The sequence below is a fragment of the Lissotriton vulgaris genome, chromosome 1_1 (genome assembly GCF_964263255.1).
Source record: "Lissotriton vulgaris chromosome 1_1, aLisVul1.2, whole genome shotgun sequence".
NCBI lineage: Eukaryota > Metazoa > Chordata > Amphibia > Caudata > Salamandridae > Lissotriton > Lissotriton vulgaris.
In genome coordinates this window covers 603,909,502-603,936,167 of record NC_141685.1, presented here as the reverse complement: position 1 = coordinate 603,936,167, position 26,666 = coordinate 603,909,502, and the positions used below count along the sequence as shown (strand labels likewise).

Here is a 26,666-nt window from a genome sequence, read left to right as displayed (position 1 = left end):
GAAAGAAGGTTCAGTGAGTTGAACATTCGCAGCTGAAACGTGCAGTGATGTGAAGGTACCTAGGCTCTTTTAAACTGGGTAACAATAACACATTGCATTTACAGGTATTTGGAAATGGCACGTGTGGCATTCAGCACTAGATAAAAAAGTTATTATTAATGACAGTTTTATTGTATTTAAAGCAAAATCATGAGTACAAGTCCTGGAGGCAAGACAAGAGGAATGGGTTAAGTGCTTCTGTGGTTGGCGAGTTTTCCAGATGTATCTGCTGCATAAACTGCAGCTTTCAAAAAAAAATCACACTGTTTCTAGCTCAAACATATCAAAAGTCACTGAAGAGACGGCTCAGCTCCACACAGTGACAGATCCTGCGCAAAGGTTAACGTGATACCTTTCATTTGCAGATCACTAATTGCACGTGGTAAACTGGTACAAGTTTGTTAAACTTTGCCCAAACAGGACCCAAAGCTGTTAAAACAACCATACAATACTGCTGCAGATTGTGCAATGTTATGCCTCATAATTTGCATTTTCTTGTCCTTTAATTCGTTCAATCTAGCTGCATACTTCGGTCTCCCATTGCCACATAATTCCAGTGGCTCTGACGTAGATCGTGGTTCGAGACTTTAACAATACACCACTCCATAAGTAGGGCCCATAATGCTATTATGACTCTAAACCCTTTCTGGTTTGTTTATAATTTTTAAAAGCTACATATATTTTGTCCCCCATCCACCTAATTGGTTAATTGACTTGATTAAGATTCCGTTCGCTCTATGTCTTCTTCAATCCTAAACTTTCCTTTGACAACCGAACCTATGCATTCTGGGAGCTGTAGTTTTAGCTCACTTGGAGGAACAAGATGGACCTTTAGATAACAATAGTTGTAGCAAAAAAAAATCAATCCAATCAAAAACGTTTTATAGAGCGCGAACCAGACCCATGAGGGTATCAGAACGCTTTACAGGAAGGTGGTAAAAAAATTCTTAGGACAGGGGTATTCAATTGGGATAGGAACATGTATTAGGATAGGAACAAGTAATTGGGATAGGTTGATAACATGTGGCCTTATTTTATTATGTTTAACCTGTATTATTGTAATATGTGGATCTCCACGGAGTTCCAAAATCATATTTATAAATAAATAAATAAATACCAAAAATAATTGGGATAGGAACCGGTAATTGGGATAGGAACCGGTACTCCTTCATCAGGATTAGTCACACCATGTGAAGTCATCAGATACTCATTCTCAAATCCTTCTGAAATCATCAGGAATACAACACCTTGTGAAGTCATTAGATGCTCATTCTCAAGTAATCCTCAAATCATCAGCAATAGTCACACCTTGTGAAGTAATCAGATACTCATTGTCAAGTCATTCGCAAGTCATCAAGCTCAAGTTTCTAAACTCTGCTGATGACTTCAAGAGCTTGATGATGTCTGAGAATGTGAAAATGACTTCTAGAGTAGTTGGATAATCATCCAATGACTCTAGGATGGCTTCTAAAGTAATCCTGTTTGACCTGGGAAGAGAAAGGCGAAGATATTCACCCTTAACCGCCACCAACGAGTCCACTGAATGAAAACCGCCTACACAGGTATTTAGCTGGATTTCGACTCCCGGTGTCCCGAGAGCACGAGCGGTTGCCTGGGTAGAAGAACCCGCCACTGTTAGCGCATTACTGGCATGAGGAAACGTAGACTCATTAGACCATAATAACGTTACCAAAAACATATTGGCCCAGTAAATAACAGAACAACATGCACTGTTCCAAGATTTTAGAAAGAACAAGAATTCACAGGAGCAAAGATCAAAGTAACGGGTCTAAAAAATTCTGCACTGACCTTTAATTTGAAAGTGATTTAAAAGGAAATAAAAACATTTTTCCTTCATGTAGCACTTCATTGGCGTCAAGAGGATTAAAGAAAATTGACAGATTATTCATTAGACCCAGCGGCTGGATCGTTTAGTTTAACTGAATAAACTCTAGAGCCTTCGCGGGAAGAAACACCAGCGTTGTTACAATCAGCACACCTATGTGACTCTGGTAGGAGTGGCATCAACAGCATCATATTCGCAGTGCACAGTTATGATAATCTTCAGTTGAGAATTATTTACCATGGGGATGGGGCCATAATATGCACATAGGCAGAGGCAGTGGCACAGCCGTGTCACAGATAGGAGGAGACCATGCCGCTCGCTGGAGTGGTACGCTGTTTACAGAGACACAAAAAAGCATTTGCAAACAGTGCTTTAAATGGGCCGGTACTCACCGGTACTGAGTACTGGCACTTGTTCATTTTCTAACATCGAGTACCAGCACTTTTCCTTGAATAAGGAGAGTACCGGTACTCACAAGGGCCTGGTTTTGATACAGGTGGTGCTCCTGTCATCGTTCACCTCGTACGTCGGCAGCCCCTTCCACTCTTAATCACAGTGGAAGCCTGGGCCGGGCTCGTACAAGAATGATCTGCATATGCTGCTCTGGAAGCCATCAGAGCAGAGGTGTGGCTGCAGGGAGGTTCGATTAGCTTTGTTTTTACACAGTGTGGGCAGAGAGAAAGACAATTAAATCTAATGGGCGAGGGTGTGAGAGGCATTGTTCAGGGTAACACAGTGCTACAATGACGCTTCTGTAGCAGAAAGCTCTATCTGTAAACTGCTACCATTAGACTTTTTAACACAAGTTGGCCAGTACATCTAACACAAGACAATATGTTGAGCACTATGTAAAAGTCAAACACTTGATATTGCACCTCTTCAAAACACCTACAAGCATATTTGCCAGTTATTGATGCCTGTGGTGGGCCGAGAATGAAAAGAGTGTCTGATAAATTGCAACTTATTTTTCCAGATTAGCATTTACTAATCGTATGACACAGGAAGCCAGTGCCTTTCTCTTAAGTAAGATTGGGGCACCATAAGTAGCAAGAAAGTGGATAACTCTGGTGATTAATGCGCTTAGTAGAAAGATCTGTGTGCATTCTAATCTAAGGTTCAACTCACAATAAAATTGCATTGAGGGTCATTGTGCCTGCTGGAAAGCATAGCATGCAACATGTAGTTCAGAGATTTTTTTAATCTAGATAGCTCAGTAGGATACTGTTTTTGTTGCATAGATCCTTGTCTTCCGTGTAGGTCACAAGTTAACATCCTTGGCATATAGCTTAGTGAATTATCAGGCACATGCATCAAAGGATTTTGCGATCGCAAACAGTGCGATTCGCAAAAATCGGCTGTTTGCGGTCGCAAAATCTGCTTTTGGAATGCATGAAGGGTGAAGGCCCTCGCAATTTGAGAATTCGCAAATATTTGCGAATTCTCAAATTGCGATTGCATTTAAGGAATCGCATTTTGCGATTCCTTAAATGCAATGCATGAAACTTTAAAAAATTGCGATTTCGCAATTAGGGGGAGCAAATTACCATGAGGTTGAACCTCATGGTAATTTGCGAAAACTTTGAAAAATGCACTTATGCACTTTTGTGCATTTTTCAAAGTTTCATGTTTGTGCACACACATGCCCTTAGGGCATGTGTGTGCACAAACATATGTGCACAGATTGATTTCTGGGGTGCAACAGGGTGTCCTTTGGACACCCCTGCACCCTTGAAATCGCATTCTCAATTTGCGATTCGCTAATTGCTAATCCCAAATTTAAAATGTCTTCCCATTCATTCGTATGGGCCTCTAGACCCATATGAATAAATGGGGAGGTATTCCTTAATTGCGATTCGCAATTTGCGATTCACAATTAAGGAATATTAAGAAATCGCAATTTATTTAGCAATTTCTTGATGCATTGCATTTTGCAATTCCTTAATTGTGATTCCTTATTTTTCGCAATTAAGGAATCGCAAAAAGCAATATTGATGCATGTACCTGCAAGTCCATGCAGCAAGGACCTGCATGCAAAAACAAGGCATATATATATATATATAGAACCTTACTGTTTTTTTCTCAATCTTTTCATTTTTTAAGGTTGCTAAAAAGGGGTTACTTTGGGTAGTAATAAACACTTAGTAAGTGCTATATAAATGGTTATTAATGTAAAAAGCTAATGTACAGATACATCTGATATTCTAACAATGCATGCATATTTATTGCATAAAAACCTTAGAAAGGTAAAAAAATGTAGCCCCGCCCCTTGTTCCGCCTTTAGCACCACCCTTATGCCCGCCCCAAGCACCACTCTCAGTCTATCCCTCCTTTTAATGAGTACCTGCACTTATTTTTGTCCATTTAAAGCACTGTTTGCAATGCAATGTGACTCGCATTTACAGGTGATTCGTCATACTTCTTTCACAGTCCCACCATTTCAGAACTGAAGCATTTTCAATATTAGGTTACTGCTTTTGTCACAGAGATCCTTTTCTTACTTGTAATTCATAAGTACAAGAAATTGGGTTACTGGGTAAGGGGGGGGTTAAACGCTACTTGAGCAGCAAACCCGAAACTTTTCAGGCTCGAGTAACAAGACCTTTTGTATCTTGGCACAGAGCAGTCAGGCTTAACTAAGGGGCAATGTGTAAAGTATTTGGGCTATACTTCAAACACTAACACAGTGAAAACACACCACAAAAGGAATCCACATCAGGTTAAAAGAGTAATTCTAATAATGAAAAATAAATCATAATGACAAAATTCCAATCAGTAGGACCAGTGATATTCAACTTTAAAGGTCTCAGTAAAAATAGTGCCAAAAAGCACAAAGCACCAGCTGTGCATATCTGGTTGCTCCAGACCCGGCCAAAGTCACAAGTTCAGGCGGATAGCGATGGAGATCCGGCCGGCTACAGAGACACAGGCCAGCTGAGCAAAGTACCTTAAATCCTTGTTTGGAGGGGGTTGCGAGGATCCATGTCAAAGATGTGTTGTGCAGCTAAAGTGATACATCGGTTCCGAGATGCAACAAGGCTGTGATGCGAGGTCCTGCATCATCGTCGAGAAACCCAATAACAAGTGCTTGCAAAGCTTCAAGGATGCATCACGCAGTTGGGGCTCCATGAGTTGGTTCTGGGGATCTGCAAGTCTGCTTGCGGAGTCCAATGCCATTGTCGAGTATGTCATCAAAGAGGAATGCGAGGGCCTGCACTGAGGATGTGTCACACAGCAGTGGTTACGATGAGGCGACGGACTGTGACGGAGGATAAACGCTGCAGCAGTGGTGATGCATTGGTTCTGCTCAGGGTTGTGCTGAACAGCAGAGGAGATTTTTGGTTCCACTGGATCCGGGAAACTCTTCGGGGTAGCTGTGCGCCCTACACATTTTGAAATAATAATAATACACCACAGAGGCTGGCAGAGCACCAAAGGTCCCTTTCCAAGGGTCCAGGCCTAATGGACAGCATTCCACAAAGCAGACGGCAATCAGGAGACTGATTGGAGAGTGCTTATGGAAATATGAGTGAGTCATCGCTTTTGACATGTTGGATTTCACCATAAGCATACGATAAAGACGCGCAAGTAACTAAGGCCTCTGTTTGTGTTCATGTTTAATTTTGCAACAGGGATGTCATTTAGGAGTAATTGAGTAAAGTCGAATTGACTGCGTTCCATATAGTAGACAGAAAGCAGGAAGAATGATTGCTGAGCACGTGTGGAAATACGAGTGAGTTACCACATTTGAAACTTCGAATTACTCCGTAAGCGTACAATAAAGGTGCAAAAGTAGCTAACGCCTCTGTTCGTGCTCATGTTTAATCTTGCGGCTAACTAACTCGGAAGCTACAACCGCTCCAGAAAATAACCAACTTTACGAATTCTCTCAAAATTTTCAGTTGGCAATAGCAACCCAAACCCGAAAGTAAGTCTTACATTGTATACAAAAGAAATTGCTTGGAAGAAACTTAGAAGGCGCAGGGAGAAGGGGGGGTTGGCGGCTCCAGACCTAAAATTATATGCATGGGAGTTTCAGCTATCACACACTCGAATGTTGTTAAAAATGCCTTCAGACTACGGGGTTGAGACCATGTTCTCAGCTATGCTCAAAGGGGAAGGAGTCAGTCAGTCTGGCTTCTTATCTAAATTTGGAAACCCGAAATATAAAAATAAATTTAACTGAAGGTCTTGCAAGGGATGGCCAAAATATGGTCAGAATTAACAAAATCTATAAAGTTGGGATACTTTTGTAATAGGACACCTTTATGGGATCTACCTGAAAACCCTGCATGGCTAGGAGATAGTTTAGCGGTCCCGTTAAAAGAAGCTGGTCTGGAAGTTTGGGGTGACCTCTTTTTTGAAGGGGACCTCCTTACATGGGAATATCCTAAGAATAAAATTGGCCCCAATTTTGCAAGGTTTAAATATATGCAAATTGATAGCTGTACCCACTCTTATATCTCCTCACCCTCTCGAGGGAATAAGTTTCCACTTGGTGGTCACAGTCAGCTAATTTCTAGCTTAGTGGACAATACACCGGTAAAGAAGAAGTTCTCTTTGTGGTATAAACTTATACTGGAAGAAATAGATGGCGACTTAAAACTACCGGACCTGTTGTGGGGATCTCTGCTTACTGATCATAACCTGCAAGTTTCGGAAGGACACGTCATTGCTGTGGGATGTCCGTCTTCCACCTTGCCTTATCATTGCCAGTTTGATAAACTGAGACAGCATGTCGTAACCCCACCCGATTTAGCATCTGTAACCATGGTGGTAAATGAGGACAAAAAAAAGAAATTATTAAAGCGTGTGTTGCCATATTTTCATAAAGCCAGAATTTTTCTTTTCACACCAGAATAAAACTCAAGTGTTCGCTGGCAGGAGAATCATTAAAGACGCCACCGAAGTCCCTTTAGAACAAATAGTGCTAAATTAATGGAACTTTCCTGCAAGTAAGTGGATCCTGTCACAACCTTATTCAGCACTAAATAGACATAATATATGACTGTAGCCGGTAGTGAGTGTCCTTGTTCTTTCAGAAAAATACACAATCTTTCCTATAACTTTGAAGGTTGTTTCAAGTTCTAAACGAGATACATATAATTCAGTTTTTTCTTAAGAGTGAATAAAGGGAAGTGAGGTGTGGGGCAATGGTTTGTTAAACAAATACTTTTTTCCATTGGTTTTATAGAATCCGGTCACAGCCCTGAAGAGAATCCCTCGAAATAGATTGGGATTCGAAACTCAATGGCATATTTTAACATCAGGGGAAGATCCCCAATAGAAATCTGTGTAGCAACAGAGGGTAATAATTTACTTAAAGTGTAACCCACTGTTGCTTGAAATGTCTTTACCCCCCTTGGTTGGTAACCTTAGTTTGCTTTTTTGAAAATTGTTTTCATGGGTTACCTGATGCTTGTTTTTTGACAGGAAAAATTCCAATTGATTGTTATTTGTGTTTATTGTTTCAATTTTGTATGGATGTTATGTCAATTGAGAAGTGTATTCATTACCTGTCTTGTGAATCCATAAAATTAAATAAAAACGAAATGAAAGAAAATAAATAATTAAATTAAATAGACCATCTTACTTGTGAGTTTGGTCGAAGCCTGCTTAAATTGTTGGCAGCCTAACAAATTGTCAGCTAGATTTTTTTGAATATTTTGAACTTTCTAAAAGTGGCATTTTCAAATTTATAACTAAAAATCCAACTTTACTAAGAGAGGATTTTCATTGCAATTGCAAAGACACCAAACATAAAGTGGTTTCGTGTTTACATTTAGAATTTATGGCTTATTAAATGTAACAAGATAACTCCAATGTTATCCTATGGGAGACGTAGGCCTTACAGTGGTGAAACATGTACTTAAGAGTTTTTCACTGCCAGGACATGTATAACTTAAAAGTATATGTCATGCTTCCTAAATACACTACAGCCTGCCCTCTGTGCTATCCAGGACATATTTATTAAAAAGGAAAGCATGGCAAAAGTTTTTTTTTTTGCAAGGTTAAAATGGAAGTTTAAAACTGCACACACGGGGTGCAGTGGTAGTCCTGAGACACGTTTGAAAGGGCTACTTAAGTTAGTGGCACAATCAGTGCTGCAGGCCCACTGATACCATTTAATTTACAGGCCCTGAGTACAAGTATTACCACTTTATTAAGGAGTTATACATAAATTAAATATGCCAATTGGGTGTAAGCCAAAGTTACCATGTTTTAAGCAGTGAGCACATGCACTTTAGCATTGGTTAGCAGTGGTAAAGTCTGCAGAGACGTAAGGCCAGCAAAATGAGTTCAGCAAAAATGGAGGAGGAAGGCGAAATGTTTGGGGAAAATAACCCTAAGGCTGACAGGTCTAACAATAAGATAAAAATTTATAAAGCACATCAAAGAGCTCCATGCATACCGAAAGGTATATGTTTGAATGTTAAGTTTTGTTTACCCCAGACTTTCATTCTCCTAATGGTGCTAAAAAAGGTTTTTTTTCAGTAGAAATAAATTCTCGTTACTAAATCAATATCATCCACTGTGTTGTGTTTCGAATCTTATGTTAGTGCTTCTCCGGGCCAATCAAATATACTGCCTACTAGTACGGACGACATGCGACTCCTACACCTTTTAATGCACTTTGTCATATGTAACATTCCCCATACACTAATTTACACACGTACAGGTTTGGACTGACCTGTTAGGCAATCAGGCAGTGTCTGATGGGCCGGTCTGAGAGGTCAGTTTATGGGCCAGTTTTGTAGCAGCTGTGGGCGGGTTTTATGGCCAGGTGGGGGATTTTTCTGAAATTACCACTATTTTACCTATCTTCTGTGCTAATGGGTTCCGCTTTTAAGTTGTTGACTGGGCCTATTTAATGTCCCAGTCCGAACCTGCACATGTACGATTTATTGTTTCTGTATAATGTGAGTGTGATGTGAAAGGCATCTAGACTGGTTTGAGTAGCAATATAAAAAAAACTAAACACATGTGAGAGGGGCTATGGGCAAGAGAGGGGCACTATTGGATGGAGGAAGTGAGGGAATCCAAGGAGAAGGAGGTCTTGGGGGGGGGCGTTAACAGAGATCCCCCACGGGCGCCACCAGCGCCAAACCCATCCCTGGTAGCAGGAAGATGGCTACAAGTCAGGCAAGAGAGACCCTTTCATGAGGACTTTCAGGACATTGTTGCAACCGTTATCAGACAACGGCTCTGGGTGCGGGAAACTGAGAGACAGCAAGTGCTGCAAGACAACCTTGTCTCCCAGCTGCCAAACAGCATAAATTGACAGACAAACACATTAAGGCAGTACCGTTAAGATTACCTATGACCATACACTAGTAATTCCTGGAGGATACAAACAAGCTATAATAAAGTTTCTACAGAAAGGAAAACATTAAAACACATAAAATGGCAATAATATAATCAACAAGAGGCTTCAGAAATGGACCTGACTCTATTCCTCTCCAGTCTAAAAATAATATTAACATCCAGTACAGTCGAAGGCAACAACAAAGGCACATAAACAGGCATTGATTCTGCAGACTTTTGTAAATGGGAACAGAAAATGTATGTTGAGGTATTCAGGGTATGACAGCGCAGCTTCATTCACCACATTTCATCAGTATTACATCATTATCGTCATTGCAAAATAGGTGGTAGGAGAAAGCAAAGCTAGTCCCTGGAAGTCCTGAAAAGCGAACATCTCGCTGCTGCCTTTGTCAATGTTCTTCTTGGCAGAAAACATATTTTTGACACTTTGCATCTTGTGCAAGTCGCGTTTCTTTGATACTTACGGAAGCTAAGGCTTGCATGTACATTATAGATGCTGAAGAATCTTGGGTTTTATCTATCAGAAATGCACATCCCTTTTTTAAAAGATCTTCCTGGTTGCTTCTTCTGCAGTTTCCTTCAGTGCAAGAGCTTCCGTCACACACAAATGCTCCTCTGAGGTCAGATGAACATCTAGAACCATAAACATTAGGGTGTATCTATTTTATTAAAACAAAGGTATTCACAACAGAAAATATATGTACAAAAATAATTTCCTTTACACTAAGCAGTCAAAGTGCTCTTTGGCTGCTGTCCTTGTCTCCTTGTGTTCTTCGACTCATCGCTCCCCCCACTTGGTAAGCTTTCATAATTTTGAGTGTTTCCTTTGCGCTTTCTTACGGACAACATGAAATATTGTAAGAGATTATGATCAAGCACAAATGCAGACCAGGCAGCAAATCAGTTATAAGTAATCCTTCCCTCTATGGTATAACACTTGTGATTTTTCAAGCTTTCGAAAATGAGATACAAAAATCATAGTTGTAAAAGGTGTCTTGCATCTAATGGTCACGTTTAAGTGTTCTAATAGGTGGTATATCTCACTCAGTGTGAACGTATTGTGGAGTTTTGAGGCAAATGTAATAAGATACAAGGTTATGAGGCAGGAAACACAGTAATGGTTCTGGTTTTAAAGGGAAAATGCCTCCTTTACAAAACAACAATCACACACACTGTTTACGATAAGTAAATATGTGTGAAATGCCATTTTTTTCAATGGCAGTGGTATAGCACCTTCCCAAACCAAACCAGCGGACAACAACCTTCTGAAAGGAAATACAATGAGATTTGAACTTTTGTCAAAAGTAAGAGTGTGTGTGTGTCCATAAGTTGCAGTCCTCCTTCCAGGTAATGGTAATGGTGCTTGTAAAGCGCTAACAATCATCCTGAGTTAGGATATCACGGCGCTGTAATCGCAGTAATGAATTTCAGTGATAGGCAGATAATAGAGTCCATGGTTTTAATCAGGCTTGGGGAAGAGAAATGTTTTTAATTGCTACCTGAAAGACAGGTAGCAATCTGTCAATCTAAGATTCACAGGCAGCTCATTCCAACTGGTCGCTGCCAGGTGAGAGAAGGCCCTTCCACCCATCCTTGTTGTTTTCACACGGGTAGTTCTAGCTCTTGCTGTTGTTTGGGATCGCAAATTCCTGAATGGTGCATAGAATTTAACTTTGTTTTTTTAAAATGCATGGGCCTGTGTTGTGCAATGCTCTGTGTGTTATGCACAATAATTTAAAAGAAGCTCTTTGCCTCATTGGCAACCAGTGGAGCTCTTTTAGGCAACTCTTGGCTGAATCTAATTTTCTTTTGTTGCAGATTGCTTTTGCTGCAGTATTCTGTACAACCTGTAGTTTAGAAAAAAGATAATCAGCCATCCCCACAAACAGAGAGTTACCATAGTCCAGCCTACTCATCAGTAGGGACTGGACTAGGATCTTTTTACACTCTGTAGGGATCCATGGAAAGACTCTTCTGAGCATTTTCAATACTGCAAAGCCTTTACCACAGATTGTTGAAACATGGTTTTTCATGCTCAGAGTACTGTCCAATGTCACGCCTAGATTTTTTGCTGATATTGTTGGGCTAAGGGGAGCACCCAGAGTTATAGGCCACCAGCTGCTGTGCCATAGCTGTGTATGTCTGCCGAACAATAATATTTCGGACTTGTCTGCATTTAATTTAAGACAGTGGCTATGCATCCAGTTGGCTAATTCGGTAAGGCAGTTTAGTAGCTTGTCCTTTGGGTAATTTTCCTCATCCAATGTGATCATCAGCTGGGTGACGTCTGCATACGAACAGATAACAACACCCCATTCTCTTCCTATTTCAGCCAACAAGGAGACAAACACATTGAACAATGTTGGGCTCAAAGAGGTCCCTTGCGGGACCCCATATTTGATGTTCCGGGGAGGGGATGAGAAATCACCCATCCGTACTTTTTGTGTTCTATCTTACATAAAGGATCGCAACCACCCTAATGCATTTTCCCGGATACCTTTCGCAGCAAGAATTTCCAATAACCGATTGTGTGGTAAGGTATCAAATGCCGCCGAGAGGTCTAATAGTATCAGGGCGACTGTCTTTCCCTGATCTACCTGGGTTCTAATGTTATCTGTCATTGCCAGAAGAGTAGTCTCTGTGCAATTGTTGGTCCTGAACCCTGTTTGAGAGATATCTAGTAAATCGTTGGTTTCCAGTGATGGAGCAGGTTAATGAACAATATTTTGTTCAGGCTTGTGAAGCCAGACTTCCATAATGTTTAATAAAACTAATATGTTTTCTGCATGTTATTAAATAAACCTAGAATAAACTGTGCAACATGAACACATGGGACTAACATTATGCTTATTTGTGCAAAATGCAAAAGAAATAATACAATAATTATTGTCTATTGTCTTTGTCATATACCAACTGCTGCTGTCAAAAATAATAGCATGTGCTTTTAAATGTGCTTTTGTCTTGTCTTTTCTGTGACAAATGCAGTTCCAGATCGGATTGGTATATCAAAGGTAATATATGCTGCTTAAATGTGCTTTTGCTAGGTAACATAATTAATGGGTTAACATTTAGTAAAGGGGGTGGGTAGCAGAACAAATGTCAATTCTTTAATTAATTGATGTTTTATGATTGTTTAAATAACAGTTTTCCAAATGAAGCTAAGAGTTGGCTGCAGAAAAATAATGCATTCTGAAAAAGTGACGCAAGCAAAAGTGGCGCAGAAAATTGACGCTTTCTGAAAAAGGCCTGCTGATGTAAAGCCACAAGAGAAAACTTATTTTGAAAAAGATGAGAAGCCTATAAACTTTTGTTGTGAAAAGTTTTGAAAAGAACTGCCAAAGGCGACTCTGTGGAGAGGTTTGCTATTGTGCCACAGGAAGCTCAGAACGGACAGGCTCAAGGCCGGGATGTGAGTCGTGGCATTTATGTGCATCACATGAACATCTTTGCTACAAAATGTAGCAGCCTAAGGAAGTGCTGCCAGGACTATGTGCATGAACAATGGGTTAGTGAAAAAGCCCGGACCTGAGGTGGAAGATGTCCAATTTACTGTGGCATGAGGTGGTTCAGCCAATGGGGAGCCAGAATTCAGCTGTTGGAATGTGAAAATAGTTAGTTTAGCCTTAGTTTTAGGGTATAAGAGTTGGCTCAAGGAGCAGACTTTTTTCCTACGCTTCTTGATTCCAGAGGGTTGCGTTCTGCTGATCGACGAACGCACGTAAGGCGATGAGGGTAGAGGCAGGGAATTAGTTAGGGTTTGGAAATGCTCTTTTTCACTTATTTCTGTTAATGAATAATATTTCTTGAATTAAGCTCTCTTTATAAATGCTGAATAAACCTTTCTTTATGACATTTTCTAATACTTGTTTAATAAAGTTCCAAAACCTAAGTTTACATGAATATGTTTGAATAAACTTACTAAATGACAAGCTGGTCTTGTTTATTGTAGATAGTTTAAACAACATATTAGATTCATTCGCCTCATGATTCAGCTGCTCTGTTATTTTTATGGGCCTGGTATTGATTGGTAAGTTTAGTGGTAGATGGTGATATCATTTATGCAGAATTTTAGTAGGAGCGCTGGATCACTAGGAAATTGGATAGTTGCCTAATAACTAATTTTTCTAATACTTTTGACAAGTAGGGTAACTGTGAAATAGGCCTATAGTTTGCCGGATTGTTAATATCAAAGCCTGCTTTTTTTATTAACGGAGTAACTATGGCAGTTTTACAGATTTTTGGAAATTCTGCAGAGGTTAGAGAAAAATGTAATGCTTTTGTTACAACCGGACAAATTATTGGAGTTAGTTGAGAGAAAATATGATATGGGCATGGGTCCAGTAACAAACCTGATTTTACTTCTAACATTACTTTGCTTACCTCCTCTTCTGAAAATGGGCCGAACCTGAAGCAACTAGCCTGAGTTATAGATGAGGCATAGATTTCTGATTGTTCTGGTTCGGTATTGGAAAAAGAGGCATAAATTGTATCTATTTTCTCGCAGAAGTAATCATTTATTTTGTTGCAACCTTCTTGAGAGGGAGTAGGATCCAAAGAAAGGCTCACAGGGCTATATAGTTCTTTAACTATTTTCAATAGCTCTTTCGATGAGTTTTTGTTTTCTGTTATTCTAAGTGAGAAATATAATTTCTTCGCTTTCCTCACAGCTTTGTCATAGAGTATAAGTTCTCTTTTATATGTAGCTCTAGTTCCTTGAGTTTTATTGAGCCTCCATTTATGTTCACAAGCTGTGCACTTTCTTTTAAATGATTTTAGCTCTGGTCCGTACCATTTCTCTGTTAATGCTTGCCTGCGTTTTTGTTTAGAGTGTAGAGTTGAGCAGTGTTCTAGTGCACTCCTAATGTTGTTCTGGAGTAGCTCTATTTCGTCACTGGTATTAATGACTCCTGAGTTTACATGTATAAAATGTTGCTGAAATTTTTCGCCAGAATTTTTTTTCCAGCTCCGCGTTTCAACTGCTGCCACAGTTGATGATTTGGAGTGTTTGGTTATTAGTTTAAGAGAAAACACAATCATGGAGTGGTCTGTCCATATCAATGGGTTTATCTCATTGATGTCAATAGTTTCTATATTAGAAAACATCAGATCTAATATATGTCCTGCCGTGTGTGTTGGCTGATCAATTCTTTGAGTCAGCTGTAGAATTTCCATGTTCTCTACTAGCTGTTTAGTTAGGGGATTATTACCATTGTCATAGTGTATATTAAAATCCCCTACGATCAGGAAGTTTTTATTTTTAAGACAAAACGGCATGATTTGTGCGAGAAGCTGGGCACTAAAATCTAAAGTGCTGCCTGTAGGATTATAAATTATCACTCCACCAAATAAAATATTGGTGTTAATGGACACCGAAAATGCCATTGCCTCATGGCTGTTGGCCCTTGCAATCACCTCTTGTCTACAGGTGAGAAAGTCCTTAAATACCAGGGCTACCCCTCCACCCCTTTTTTTCACTCTATTTAAGTTAAGTATTTTATATTCAGCTGGAAGGGCTATTGCGACATCAGGAGTGCTATGGTTGTCAAGCCATGTCTCAGTTATAAAAGCCAAATCCGGTTGAAGATCGGACAGTATATGCCATATTTCCATTGCATGTTTGAGTAGGGATCTGGCATTCAGATAAATACATTTTAGGGCAAGATTGGGGGTATTTACCGGAGTGGGATCATACCAGGGATCGCTCTCCCATCTGCAATTAAGACAGCCGAAAGGGCCCATGGTATTATGTGGTCCCAATCGTGCACATGTAGCAGACTTGCTTACCCTTGTACAGTTAAGTTCACTACTAGAGTAGGATATGATATTGAACGTCTCTCTTGGGATATCGCTAGTCAATCGGACAGGGGATGTGGCCCCTGGTCCCGGCCCGTCGCTTCCGGTGCAAGCCTCAGCTAGTGGTTGAAAGCTGTGTGGTCACACAAGGTAAAGTCCAGATGAGCACATGTGCGGTTAGCACCACGGGAGGCAATCAGTACTTTGGCTTTGCTTGGGGAGATCAGCTTGCTTGTCAGAGCAGAGTAGTTTGCTTGGAACCCTGGTTAACAGAGTTCCCTAGAGAAGGCACCACAATTTCACAGGATACCTCTTCATAAGCAGCAGGGACAGCACACTGTTGGGTGAGTCAGTGACATGGCCATACTGCCTAAAACATCTGGGCTCTCAACGGGCGACACATAGCAATGTCAATCTTTTTTCTATCGGCAGGCCAATTGGTCACAATCAGGCAAGTGCCACAGCTGTGATGATGATGGTGAGAACCACTTGAGCACATTTCAGAAGTGCTGTAGTTCCTCCACTGGTTTCAGTGACTGGCTCCCAGTTGAGCACAAATCTGCCTTGCTTGTTACAAGTCTCTGGTAAGTAGACAATAGCAACGCGTAAGCCGCTTCTGTCCGCACCAGCACTCTGCTGCTCCTGCAGAATTAGCTTGCTCCTTCCCTTTTGCTCAGCTAGGGCTCCTCGGGTGTTTCATGGGCCAGACAGATACTTTCTCTAAATCAAAGTCCTGGTGATATCCCCTCACCTCTGGGAAACAATCTGGCGGGCAATTTCCATTACACAATACTCAGTACTTTGAGTACTCTATGGAGCGTGATCTTCTTGGTCAGAGAGATCTTGAATCTGGAACAACAAGTTGGTCAACAGGTCACACTTCTAACCAAGCATGGCGGACTGGGGATGTGACTTCACTAGTGAGAGTGAGATAGTGGAAAAGCTCTTGTCAAGCCTTGCCAAGTGATTTTCCCCGCCAGGACAAGGAGGAGCCTGCTCAGGCAGTAGTCGTGTAATCTGAGCGCTGCAGAGCAGAATTAAGCGGAGGGGTGCTTCCTGGATTGCTGGATCTGTGGGAGAAAGCCTAAACCTATTTTCTGCCCAGTGTCCATTTCTTGTATGTTGGGTACACATGTTTGGTTTAAGCGCAGCATGTCTCTAGAGCAGTAGAGGATACAGGGTCCCACCGTGCGTGAAGGCATCTGGTCAGTTGTTCCTTGTGCTAGTACTGTTGAATCGCAAACACTTCAAATATTTTCTATAGGCTCTCTAGCCTTTGTTCATTCTGGCCACCCAGTTGGGGGTCGCTAATTAGGTAGTGCTAAAATAGTGTCTGGTGCACGGTGTAGCATAAGCAGTGCACCAGTACATCGGCGCTCTGGCGCATCAAGCTTTGGGAGTTATTCCCAAATAAAGCTATGACTGCTAAAAAATTACGCTCTGGTAGACTAGTATATACAAGAGCTTGCACAAAAACTAGAGCTAACCCCTTAAGGAACAACTCACTGCAAATACACTCGCTGAAGTGCTTTAATACCATCCCTTCCTATTTTCCTAAAAAAGAAATACATTTTAAATCTGCAGGAATGTCGGTGTTTCCCCAAAAAGAATATGCTGTTCAAGTAGAGATCAATGTAAGTCCCATTGGGCAGCAATCGCGCTTTACAAATCACAATACAATACAATACAATACAATACAATACAAATCCATTCCCTTTAATACCCTCCATTTCACCGTCTACAATCAGGGGATCACGGCATCCCGATCTTAAATGTTCATAATCTGGGGTGGCTGACACTGTACTGGCAAATCTAAATATCTGCCCTTTTGTGAACGGGGTCTATGAACTGGAAGGAGTTTCGGAACCAGGATTCAAAGTGGGAGAATATATAATGGAAGATTTTACATTACCTGATATAAATCTAGATCGGCCATTAAAAAGGTTCCCCGTTCATAACCAAGAATCATCTAAGGTTTTTACTCCTGGCTAAATCTGGCAAACCTACTCATGCTCCTGCACAACGGAGACCATACTTTAACCCACGGATCACTTTAAATAGGGAAATTAACAAACTAGTGAGGGCTCAGTTCCTGTACTTTTCACATGAGCGAAGAAATTTAATAAACCTGCTAAGAGAAAAAGACAGAGGAAAAAACGCTCCCTAAGGCAAATAAAGGAAGATGGTGTATGGACGCAAGTTAAAAGAGGCAGCTTAAAAAAATAACTCAAAAAGGTACTGGGAAATAATCGCCGATTGCTGCGGCACTAGGGTGAAATCTCTTTCCATACCCATAAAAGACGAAGATTGGAAACTTTATCTGCGGGAATTGTATTCTGGGAATCTCGATTCTTGCAGATCTGATATTGGGACTCTGCCGTTAATTTCAGTACCCAACTATGTCGACTCTATCTATGAAGTGGTCGGGGATATAAAAAAAATGAGATCCTCAGGACCAAAGGGCCCTGATGAAATTCCCATGGCGCTAATCAAAAAGGAGCCTCTTTTGTGGGCTACCTTTTTAGCTCCATAATTAAATTTTTGTTATTCTAATGGGAAAATTCCATCATCTTGGTCAGGAAGTATTTCAATTCTCTATACAAAAAGGGCCTTAGATCGCATCCAGGTAATTACCGACAAATAGCTTTACTGGATGCAACAGAGAAAATATTTGCACGTAGAATTCTCGATCACCTTACGGAATGGGTGGTAGAGAAAAAAGTACTCCCCATTGAGCAAGCAGGCTTTCGGAAAAAACATTCTACGCTAGATAATATTTTTATGTTGAAATTAATAGAGGAAAAATACACAATCTATTGTAATTCAAATGTATTTATGGCTTTCATTGATTTTTCTACAGCCTTCGATAAGGTAGATCGACCTTTCCTATGGAGAAAACTGCAAAAAATGGGTTTGCCTCCCCCTCTTCTATCCTTGATCATAGCACTCCAATCGCAAACCTGGTGCAAGATATTAATGGGTGGAAATCAAGGATTATCAAAAGTAATCCCTACTGAAAACGGTCTCAAACAGGGCTGCTAGTTAGCACCGCTGTTATTCTCCTTATATATTTAGCAGACTTACCCGATTGGTTTGCTCAAGATGATGGAAATGCCTTGAAGATCAGTACCCGTCCTTTTGCATGTCTACTATACGCAGACGATATAGTAGTAATGGACTTAACCCCTATTGGGTTGAATAGAAAGTTGGCCTCCTTACAAAAATACACTGTGGCCCACTTTTTGAAAATAAACGTATCCAAAAGTAAAATTTTAATTTTGAAAAGTTCTAAAAGTAGAAAATCATATAATTTTAATTGGCAAAACGGTCCTGAAAGACTGGAGGTAGTAGATTCATACCTCTATTTAGGGAAACTTTTAACAAGCAGCTTTAAAAATAATCCTCAAATTTCACACTGCTCTAGTAAAGCTACTTTGCATGCCAATGGCTTGCGCATTTTTTACAGCGCTATGAGTAGGAGACATTTCGTACATTTACTGATGGTTTTTAAGTCAAAAATCTCCCCAAACCTGCTTTATGAGATAGAATCAATCTCTGTTAAGGACTGGAGTTTTTTGGACAAGGTCGAAGGCCAGATAATACAAAAAATATGTAATTTTAACACCTTAGTTCCAATTCAGCAATCAGATTGGAAATTGGCTTGATAAGCTCCTATACTCAAGGCTTATCCAGGGTTCTACGTTGGGGTTATCAGCTAAAACATAGCGACCCTGATTCACTAAGAGGTGTCTTATGCCATGAAATCTTTGACGTTTAGGCAGGTAACTACTCCTTTTACCGTGATTTCTCTTTGGTATTAAAAGTCTTTAGTATACAAGAAGAATCCGTGCTTACCCTTCTATCATTGGGATTTAAGTCTCTCCTAAAAACTCTGAGTGGCAGAATAGTTTTGATAGAGACATTCAATCCTGTAACTCTAAAGAAAGATTAAAACGAATAATTAGGACGAACTATCTGAGAATTGCACAAAAATATTTATTTTGGAACTTAGAACACAGCATTCGTCGCTTACTTATTTTAGGTCGCATGAATCTTCTGCCCTTAAATGACCTTACAGCAAAATGATCTCAAAATCCGAATAATGGGAACATTTGTAATTTGTGTATGCTGAGCAACCAGACTCTGGACCATGTTCTGTTTGTATGTCCAGCATTGGCATTGAGCCGTTATTGTTGGCTTCGTCCGATGTTTTTACAAAACTCAGTTAAAAACGTAGCATCAGCTCGAGATTATCTCTTTTGTCCCAAAAACGAAGCAGTGTGCGTAAAATTATTTAATTATTTTAAGGAATTCATGTATATATTTTAACCCTGTAATGATGTTTTTCTAAGATTGTGTATAAAATGTAGCACCAACCGGAGATTATCAATTTTGGACAAAAAACAAAGCAGTGGGACTAAAAATTTTTAATTTCTCTTGCCTTTTTAGCACACTTTCAAATGGGTGGCTATCCTCTTAGCCAGCCTTTTAGTTAGCTCTCCATCTGTAGTAGTCTTTAGTTTTATTAATTTATATTTTGCACATTGATAGGCAGCTATTAACTGCTATTTTCTCATAATTAGGGTTAGGTTGCTTTATGCTTCCCACTATGTTCTGTTGTTAATTGTAAAAACGTATATGCAGTGGGATTCAGGAGGTTTTTCTCTTTTGAGCTGGTTGCTACTGAATTGCCTTTTGCACAGGTCTGATTATGCCCATGTTTTATTCTGTCTCTAATTTTAAATTGATCCTCTACTTGAACTTTGTTTTTTATTACAATTTTTTTTTATTAAATGAACTGTCAGGTTATATAATGTCCATTATATTATCCTAGGAGTTATAATGTGGAAAATCTCGAGTACTGTAGGATCAGGGTTTTCTGATATTATTGTTTGTTTCTTCTTATCGAAATTTAGCTAATCGAAGGCAGGCTCTTGATAATTGTTATGATGGTTTGTGATTATGCTTGTTATGTGTCTCTGTTTTATTTGTAATTCTATGAATGCATTTTATGTGGACCTCCTAGGAGTTCCAAATCTTTAATAAATATATTGAATTGAATTGACTTCACTATCAGAACCAGTCTGGGCAAGTTCTCCTTTTTATGTTTCCTTCTCAGGCTGCCCTCCAGACTAAGCCTTTGTTTAGAGTGAGGCTCATCATAACATAGTTGTCTTCAGGCTGGAGCGCCTGCAACGGAGGCACACAGAAGCGATAGCAGTCTTAACCTGGCTATCAACTGGCATATATAATAGTGATCAGAAAGAGAGACAAAGGGCTTACTCTTTATTAAACCTTGCTCACAATGTGGCAACCGGAAGTGCAGTTCCACCATTAACCCATACCATCCACCAAATGGTGGTGTCTGACAGCCTATTCAGAAGCCCTCTGTGTGAAAGGGACCTAATTGAATTTCTGAGTGCAAGAGAGCGTTCCTCTTTTCCCACGTCAGTGTCTAGGTTCCCTCCCTCCACTCTTGGGAATGTCAGAAATACATTTCAGCTGTCTAGTAAAGCATTCTAAACTCCATCTTGTGAAACTGCAGACCTGTGCTGCTCTTGCACGCACAGACACTCATGGAGTGTGTAAAAAATCTTTCGCAAAAACACAGGCGTACTAAAGCTACCTGCCGACAAGCTGAGAGAGCATGGAGGAAGAACTACGACAAAGACGTAAAAAGTATGCTACCTGGCTAAGGTAAAGACATGCACTGTAAAAGGGGGTCAGGATGCACACCTGTCTACTGACGTATTTTTCAAGCTTGTCTCTTTTTTCACAAGAGTGCGTGCCGATTGAGTTTATTGCCATGCCCAAATGGCAACAGGGTTATGAACTTCACTGAAGTGGGGCGCCATCACGCCCCAAACAATCGCACAGCTGAATGTGCCAATGGCCTTCATGTTTCCTTATATTTCCTTTTTACATATTCATCCATATTATTCCATGCTTATTCCACACTTGTCATCCTCTTTATTCAGTTTTAGTTCGAGCCTGCGCGCTAAAGTGTACTTGCTGTTTCCGAATTTTTACTGTTCCCCCATGTCCATCCGGACTTTATAAATGAACAGGACTGAAGCAATAATCCATGTCAGGCAGCGTTTATTTGAAAGACCCTATGCATTTCGGGCTCAACGCCCTTCTTTGGGGGTCACTGTGAACAAATAACAAATAACCACAGTCGCGATTTATGTTTTCCACTTTAAAAAACATTGCTTAATTCTGTCCCAATTGATCAACATATTACACAGTGCCTTAAAAACATTTGTAACACTTTACTCAACATTTTGGTATATTGCGCTATCCGCTAAATGCCAGAGAATTTAAATAATGTGCTTGTATTTAAATTCTAATCCTTATCTCATTACCGCTTTTCGAACAGTTGAAACCCCCTCAGTTTCCTCCTCACATGAGAGCCTCTCATTACTCCCTTCGTGTCTACCTGTGCCTCAACTCAGTATCACGCATATTCCCCCTCACAATCTGTTTCCACACATTTAACCTAACGGCGAGCCGTGTGCAAACTGCCGTACCCCGTCTCACATTTTTAACCGCGCCCTCACTATTCCATGCTAACTCTCCGTTCCCTCCCCTCCATCTTTGATGTTTTATCAACCGGGGATAAGTTTACGTTGTTCCCACTTAGCACATACCTGCTGCCTGTTAAAAACCGTCCCTCCTTACTCCATCAGAATTCCATGCGTTTCCTCCCAGCATCCCTCTTTTATTCAATTCCTAGTTTCAACTGCCAATGACGTTTCTAATTAACCACCCTCCCAGCTGCAATTGTTGAGTGTTTATTTCGTCAGTTACTACATCTCCCATAATCCTATTCAAAATGAATTTGCATACCGATCAATCTCACAAATTTTTAAACAAGTATACAATGTTAGTATCTCACATGGGACAAAAATGTTAATTAAGCACTTGGTGCAAACAAATATCGAATGTAAACATTAAATGTCTTATTTGTCTGAAAGTGATCCTTAGGCGTTTTCACCACTGTCTTTAATGAACCACGTCGGTGTTTCTGGCGTGCAGACTCGTGTTTTTGTATACTTTAATCATATTCTTCATCTTAATCCTTGGGTGCTATCCTTGGTGTAGGGCATTAGTCGAACTTCACTGTAAAAGGGGGTCAGGATGCACACCTTTCTACTGACGTATTTTTCAAGCTTGTCTCTTTTTTCACAAGAGTGCGTGCCGATTGAGTTTATTGCCATGCCCAAATGGCAACAGGGTTATGAACTTCACTGTAGTGGGGCGACATCACGCCCCAAACAATCGCACAGCTGAATGTGCCAATGGCCTTCATGTTTCCTTATATTTCCTTCAATCGGCACGCACTCTTGTGAAAAAAGAGACAAGCTTGAAAAATACGTCAGTAGACAGGTGTGCATCCTGACCCCCTTTTACAGTGCAGTTCGACTAATGCCCTACACCAAGGATAGCACCCAAGGATTAAGATGAAGAATATGATTAAAGTATACAAAAACACGAGTCTGCACGCCAGAAACACCGACGTGGTTCATTAAAGACAGTGGTGAAAACGCCTAAGGATCACTTTCAGACAAATAAGGCATTTAATGTTTACATTCGATATTTGTTTGCACCAAGTGCTTAATTAACATTTTTGTCCCATGTGAGATACTAACATTGTATACTTGTTTAAAAATTTGTGAGATTGATCGGTATTCAAATTCATTTTGAATAGGATTATGGGAGATGTAGTAACTGACGAAATAAACACTCAACAATTGCAGCTGGGAGGGTGGTTAATTAGAAACGTCATTGGCAGTTGAAACTAGGAGTTGAATAAAAGAGGGATGCTGGGAGGAAACGCATGGAATTCTGATGGAGTAAGGAGGGACGGTTTTTAACAGGCAGCAGGTATGTGCTAAGTGGGAACAACGTAAACGTATCCCCGGTTGATAAAACATCAAAGATGGAGGGGAGGGAACGGAGAGTTAGCATGGAATAGTGAGGGCGCGGTTAAAAATGTGAGACGGGGTACGGCAGTTTGCACACAGCTCGCCGTTAGGTTAAATGTGTGGAAACAGATTGTGAGGGGGAATATGCGTGATACTGAGTTGAGGCACAGGTAGACACGAAGGGAGTAATGAGAGGCTCTCATGTGGGGAGGAAACTGAGGGGGTTTCAACTGTTCGAAAAGCGGTAATGAGATAAGGATTAGAATTTAAATACAAGCACATTATTTAAATTGTCTGGCATTTAGCGGATAGGGCAATATACCAAAATGTTGAGTAAAGTGTTACAAATGTTTTTAAGGCACTGTGTAATATGTTGATCAATTGGGACAGAATTAAGCAATGTTTTTTAAAGTGGAAAACATAAATCGTGACTGGGGTTATTTGTTATTTGTTCACAGTGACCCCCGAAGAAGGGCGTTGAGCCCGAAATGCATAGGGTCTTTTAAATAAACGCTGCCTGACATGGATTATTGCTTCAGTCCTGTTCATTTATAAAGTCCGGATGGACATGAGGTGAACAGTAAAAATTCGGAAACAGCAAGTACACTTTAGCGCGCAGGCTCGAACTAAAACTGAATAAAGAGGATGACAAGTGTGGAATAAGCATGGAATAATATGGATGAATATGTAAAAAGGAAATATAAGGAAACATGAAGGCCATTGGCACATTCAGCTGTGCGATTGTTTAAGGTAAAGACATACCATAGAGCTGTCTGCCGGGCCCGAGCTGACTACTATGCACGGGAATTCCAGGCGAGTTCTAATCCGTCCAAACTGGTTTTTAAAGTCTTGAAGGAGCTCACAGTGAACAGACTTCCTATTACGGAGATTTGTTCCCTTGCCCACTGTGAGTCGTTAGCCAGCTTCTTTGTGGAAAAAGTAAACACCATCTATCGCTCTTTTCCCAAAGTTGACCCTGATAGTACGACCTTAACATTGCGTACTTCTCAGTGCTTGGCCACTTTTCCCATACCATCGGAACAGGAGTTTAATCTCCTAGCGGCCAAGGTAAAATCTGGCTCTCCGGATGACCCTTTGAGACCGGCCCAGTTTCTGGACTCGGCGTCCCTCTGCCTTCCTCCTATCCGCCATCTGGTGGAGCAATCCCTCACCACTGGTTCAGTTCCACCTAGTTGGAAGGCTGCCTGCATCATGCCCATCATAAAGAAACCGGGATTGGATCCGTTGAAGCCGGAGAGTTATCGACCTATCTCCCTCCTTCCATGGGTGGCAAAGATCACAGAGGCCCATGTGAATAACATCTTAACAAAACATCTGGCCTCTGCACACCTATTGGATCCTACACAGAATGGTTTTAGACCTGGACATAGTACAGAGACGGCACTCCTATATATGGTTGAACATCTCCGCTCTGTACTAGATGCAGGTCAAACGGCGGCACTGGTCCTTCTGGACCTTAGTGCCGCCTTTGACACTGTATCCCACACCATTCTTATCCGAAGGCTTGGTGAGGCAGGCATTTCAGGCAGGGCGTTTGACTGGTTTCAATTGTTCCTTTCGGAGCGATCCTTTCAGGTGGTAGTGCCACCGTTTAAATCTAAGCCTCATGCCATCACCCAAGGAGTCCCGCAGGGCTCGGCGTTGAGCCCCACTCTCTTCAACCTTTACGTTCAACCGCTGGCGGAGGTTGCGAAGATGATACCCAGTTGGCGGTGGCCCTTAACGGGGGTTCTGACCAGCTGGCATCGAACTTTGCGGATGGTTTGAGGGCTGTTGCTAGCTGGCTTACGGCCAACTGTTTACAGCTCAACGCCCTCAAAACCGAGGTGATGGTACTGGGGAAACATCCTGATCTGTGGGGCGCTAGCTGGTGGCCTAAGGAGCTGGGACCTCCTCCAAAACCTGTTTCTGAACTTAAAAATCTTGGCGTCTGGTTGGATTCCAAACTAACCTTCTCGTTCCATACTAAGAAGGTGGCATCTATGTGCTTCGGCATTTTACGTGGTTTGAGGCCTATCCTCAAATTTTTTGATGCCCCCACTCGCCAGATGGTGATTCAAGCTAGCGTATTATCGAGGCTCGATTACGCTAGCTCACTGTTTTTGGGCGCCAACCAGGCGGAAGTCCTGCGACTCCAACGGGTGCAGAATGCGGCAGCCAGGGCCCTGGTGGGCCTGCCGCGTTTCTGCTCAGCCCGCAGTACAATCTTCAAATTGCATTGGCTACCAGTAATTAGACGCATAGAATTTAAGACCCTTTGTTTTGCGTTTAAAATTCTGAAAACTGACACTCCCGCCATCCTCCAGCACCTCCTGACCTCGTATACCCCTTCGCGCAGCCTTCTTTCTGCCGGCCAAAATCTGGCACTTGTTCCTCGTTTCCAAAAATGCAGACTAGGTGGCCGATCGTTCACGGTGCTGGCCTCCAAATTGTGGAACGCACTTCCTGTCCACATTCGCTCTTTAGAAGATCTCTTTGCCTTCAGGAAAGCTGTTAAAACTTATTTTTTCCCTCTGCCTTACTAATTACCCCTTTTTTTTTGTCTTGTTAGTTATGTTACCTTTTCAGATATAGCGCCGGGACGCCCCTTCGCTGGGGCAGCTGTGCGCTCAAAAATTCTATTAACATAACAATTAACATAACATAACATATTCTTCCATGTTATCAGTATCTTGGCACTTGGATTACATGTCCATCAACATCAGCACAAATGTATGTGAGTGGGCTAGCAGCCTCACACTGTCTTGATGCAGGTGAAAAGGACTGCTCACTCTAAGGCCTCTGCAAAACACGGTAGTCGCTACTTGCAAGAACCTTTGACAGGGACAATAGTACTCTGAAACTTCCGAGGGCATGCTTGGTGCACCCCTCAAGGTCCAGGACCACACTTTTTTCAAAGACAGGACAAGGCCTTTACTCACATACTGGATTAGCATGAGGCTGGGCCTGAAATCCAAGAACCCAGCATATCAGATACTCTTCGTTGGGCACGGAGGGAAGAGGACTCACTTCTACACCATTCAAGGGACATTAACATATTGACAGAGTCTGCAGACGATTGAGGAAAGGGAGACACGTCTGCATACAAACAGTTAGAGTCTCACCTGGTAGCCTTAATCTGGCTTTGTCCAGATTCGTAGAAAGGCTGCTCCTTGCTGTATTCGTCAAACACTCCCCATCGTAGATGAGCCCACTCATGAACAAGAACTCGTCCTGTGGAAAAAGTAACACATAGTTAAAACAAGAAACTGAATGTTATTAAGAGAAAAATGTGTTTGAATTAATCTGAAATTGAGCCTTCATTCGGATTATACTGAGATCTTCGTGCAGTGTTCAATGATTTTAGAAGTAGTTTCCCTCACATTATGGCCAATATTTATAGTTTCGGTATATATATTTACATTTCATGATGCATAACTTTGCAGAGCGGTCAACCTGTATTGAGAATTGTCTGCTTTGCACGTTCGATTGGGTTTTAGTGCACACACGTATGCATGTTTTATATTGTCATGATATATTGTGCCACTGACATGCAGTAGTATTCTTTCATGAGTACACTGTGCAGAAGTACGGTCCTGGCAAGCAGTATGTTTACCTCTTCTCCATACAGCTTACAGATCAACAGTATGACCTTTGAAAACAGCTCTGGCTATTAAAGAAAATAATTATTTTGGTCCATGTTCCATCTGAAGTTGGGTTGTTTGCATGAATGTGTG

General features: G+C 41.1%; 1 protein-coding gene across 1 annotated transcript in view; it reads right to left on the bottom strand.

Moving 5' to 3' along the window:
* The window catches only part of LOC147747551 (calcium-activated chloride channel regulator 1-like), a 365,801-nt gene that overhangs the window by 220,067 nt on the left and 119,068 nt on the right, over positions 1 to 26,666 (bottom strand). The window contains exons 4-5 of the mRNA XM_086925678.1: positions 26,055 to 26,163; positions 9,673 to 9,841 (exon numbers count right to left, since the gene is read on the bottom strand). Of these exons, the coding sequence (XP_086781804.1) occupies positions 9,673 to 9,841; positions 26,055 to 26,163 (278 nt within the window). The remainder of the gene's footprint in view (positions 1 to 9,672; positions 9,842 to 26,054; positions 26,164 to 26,666) is intronic.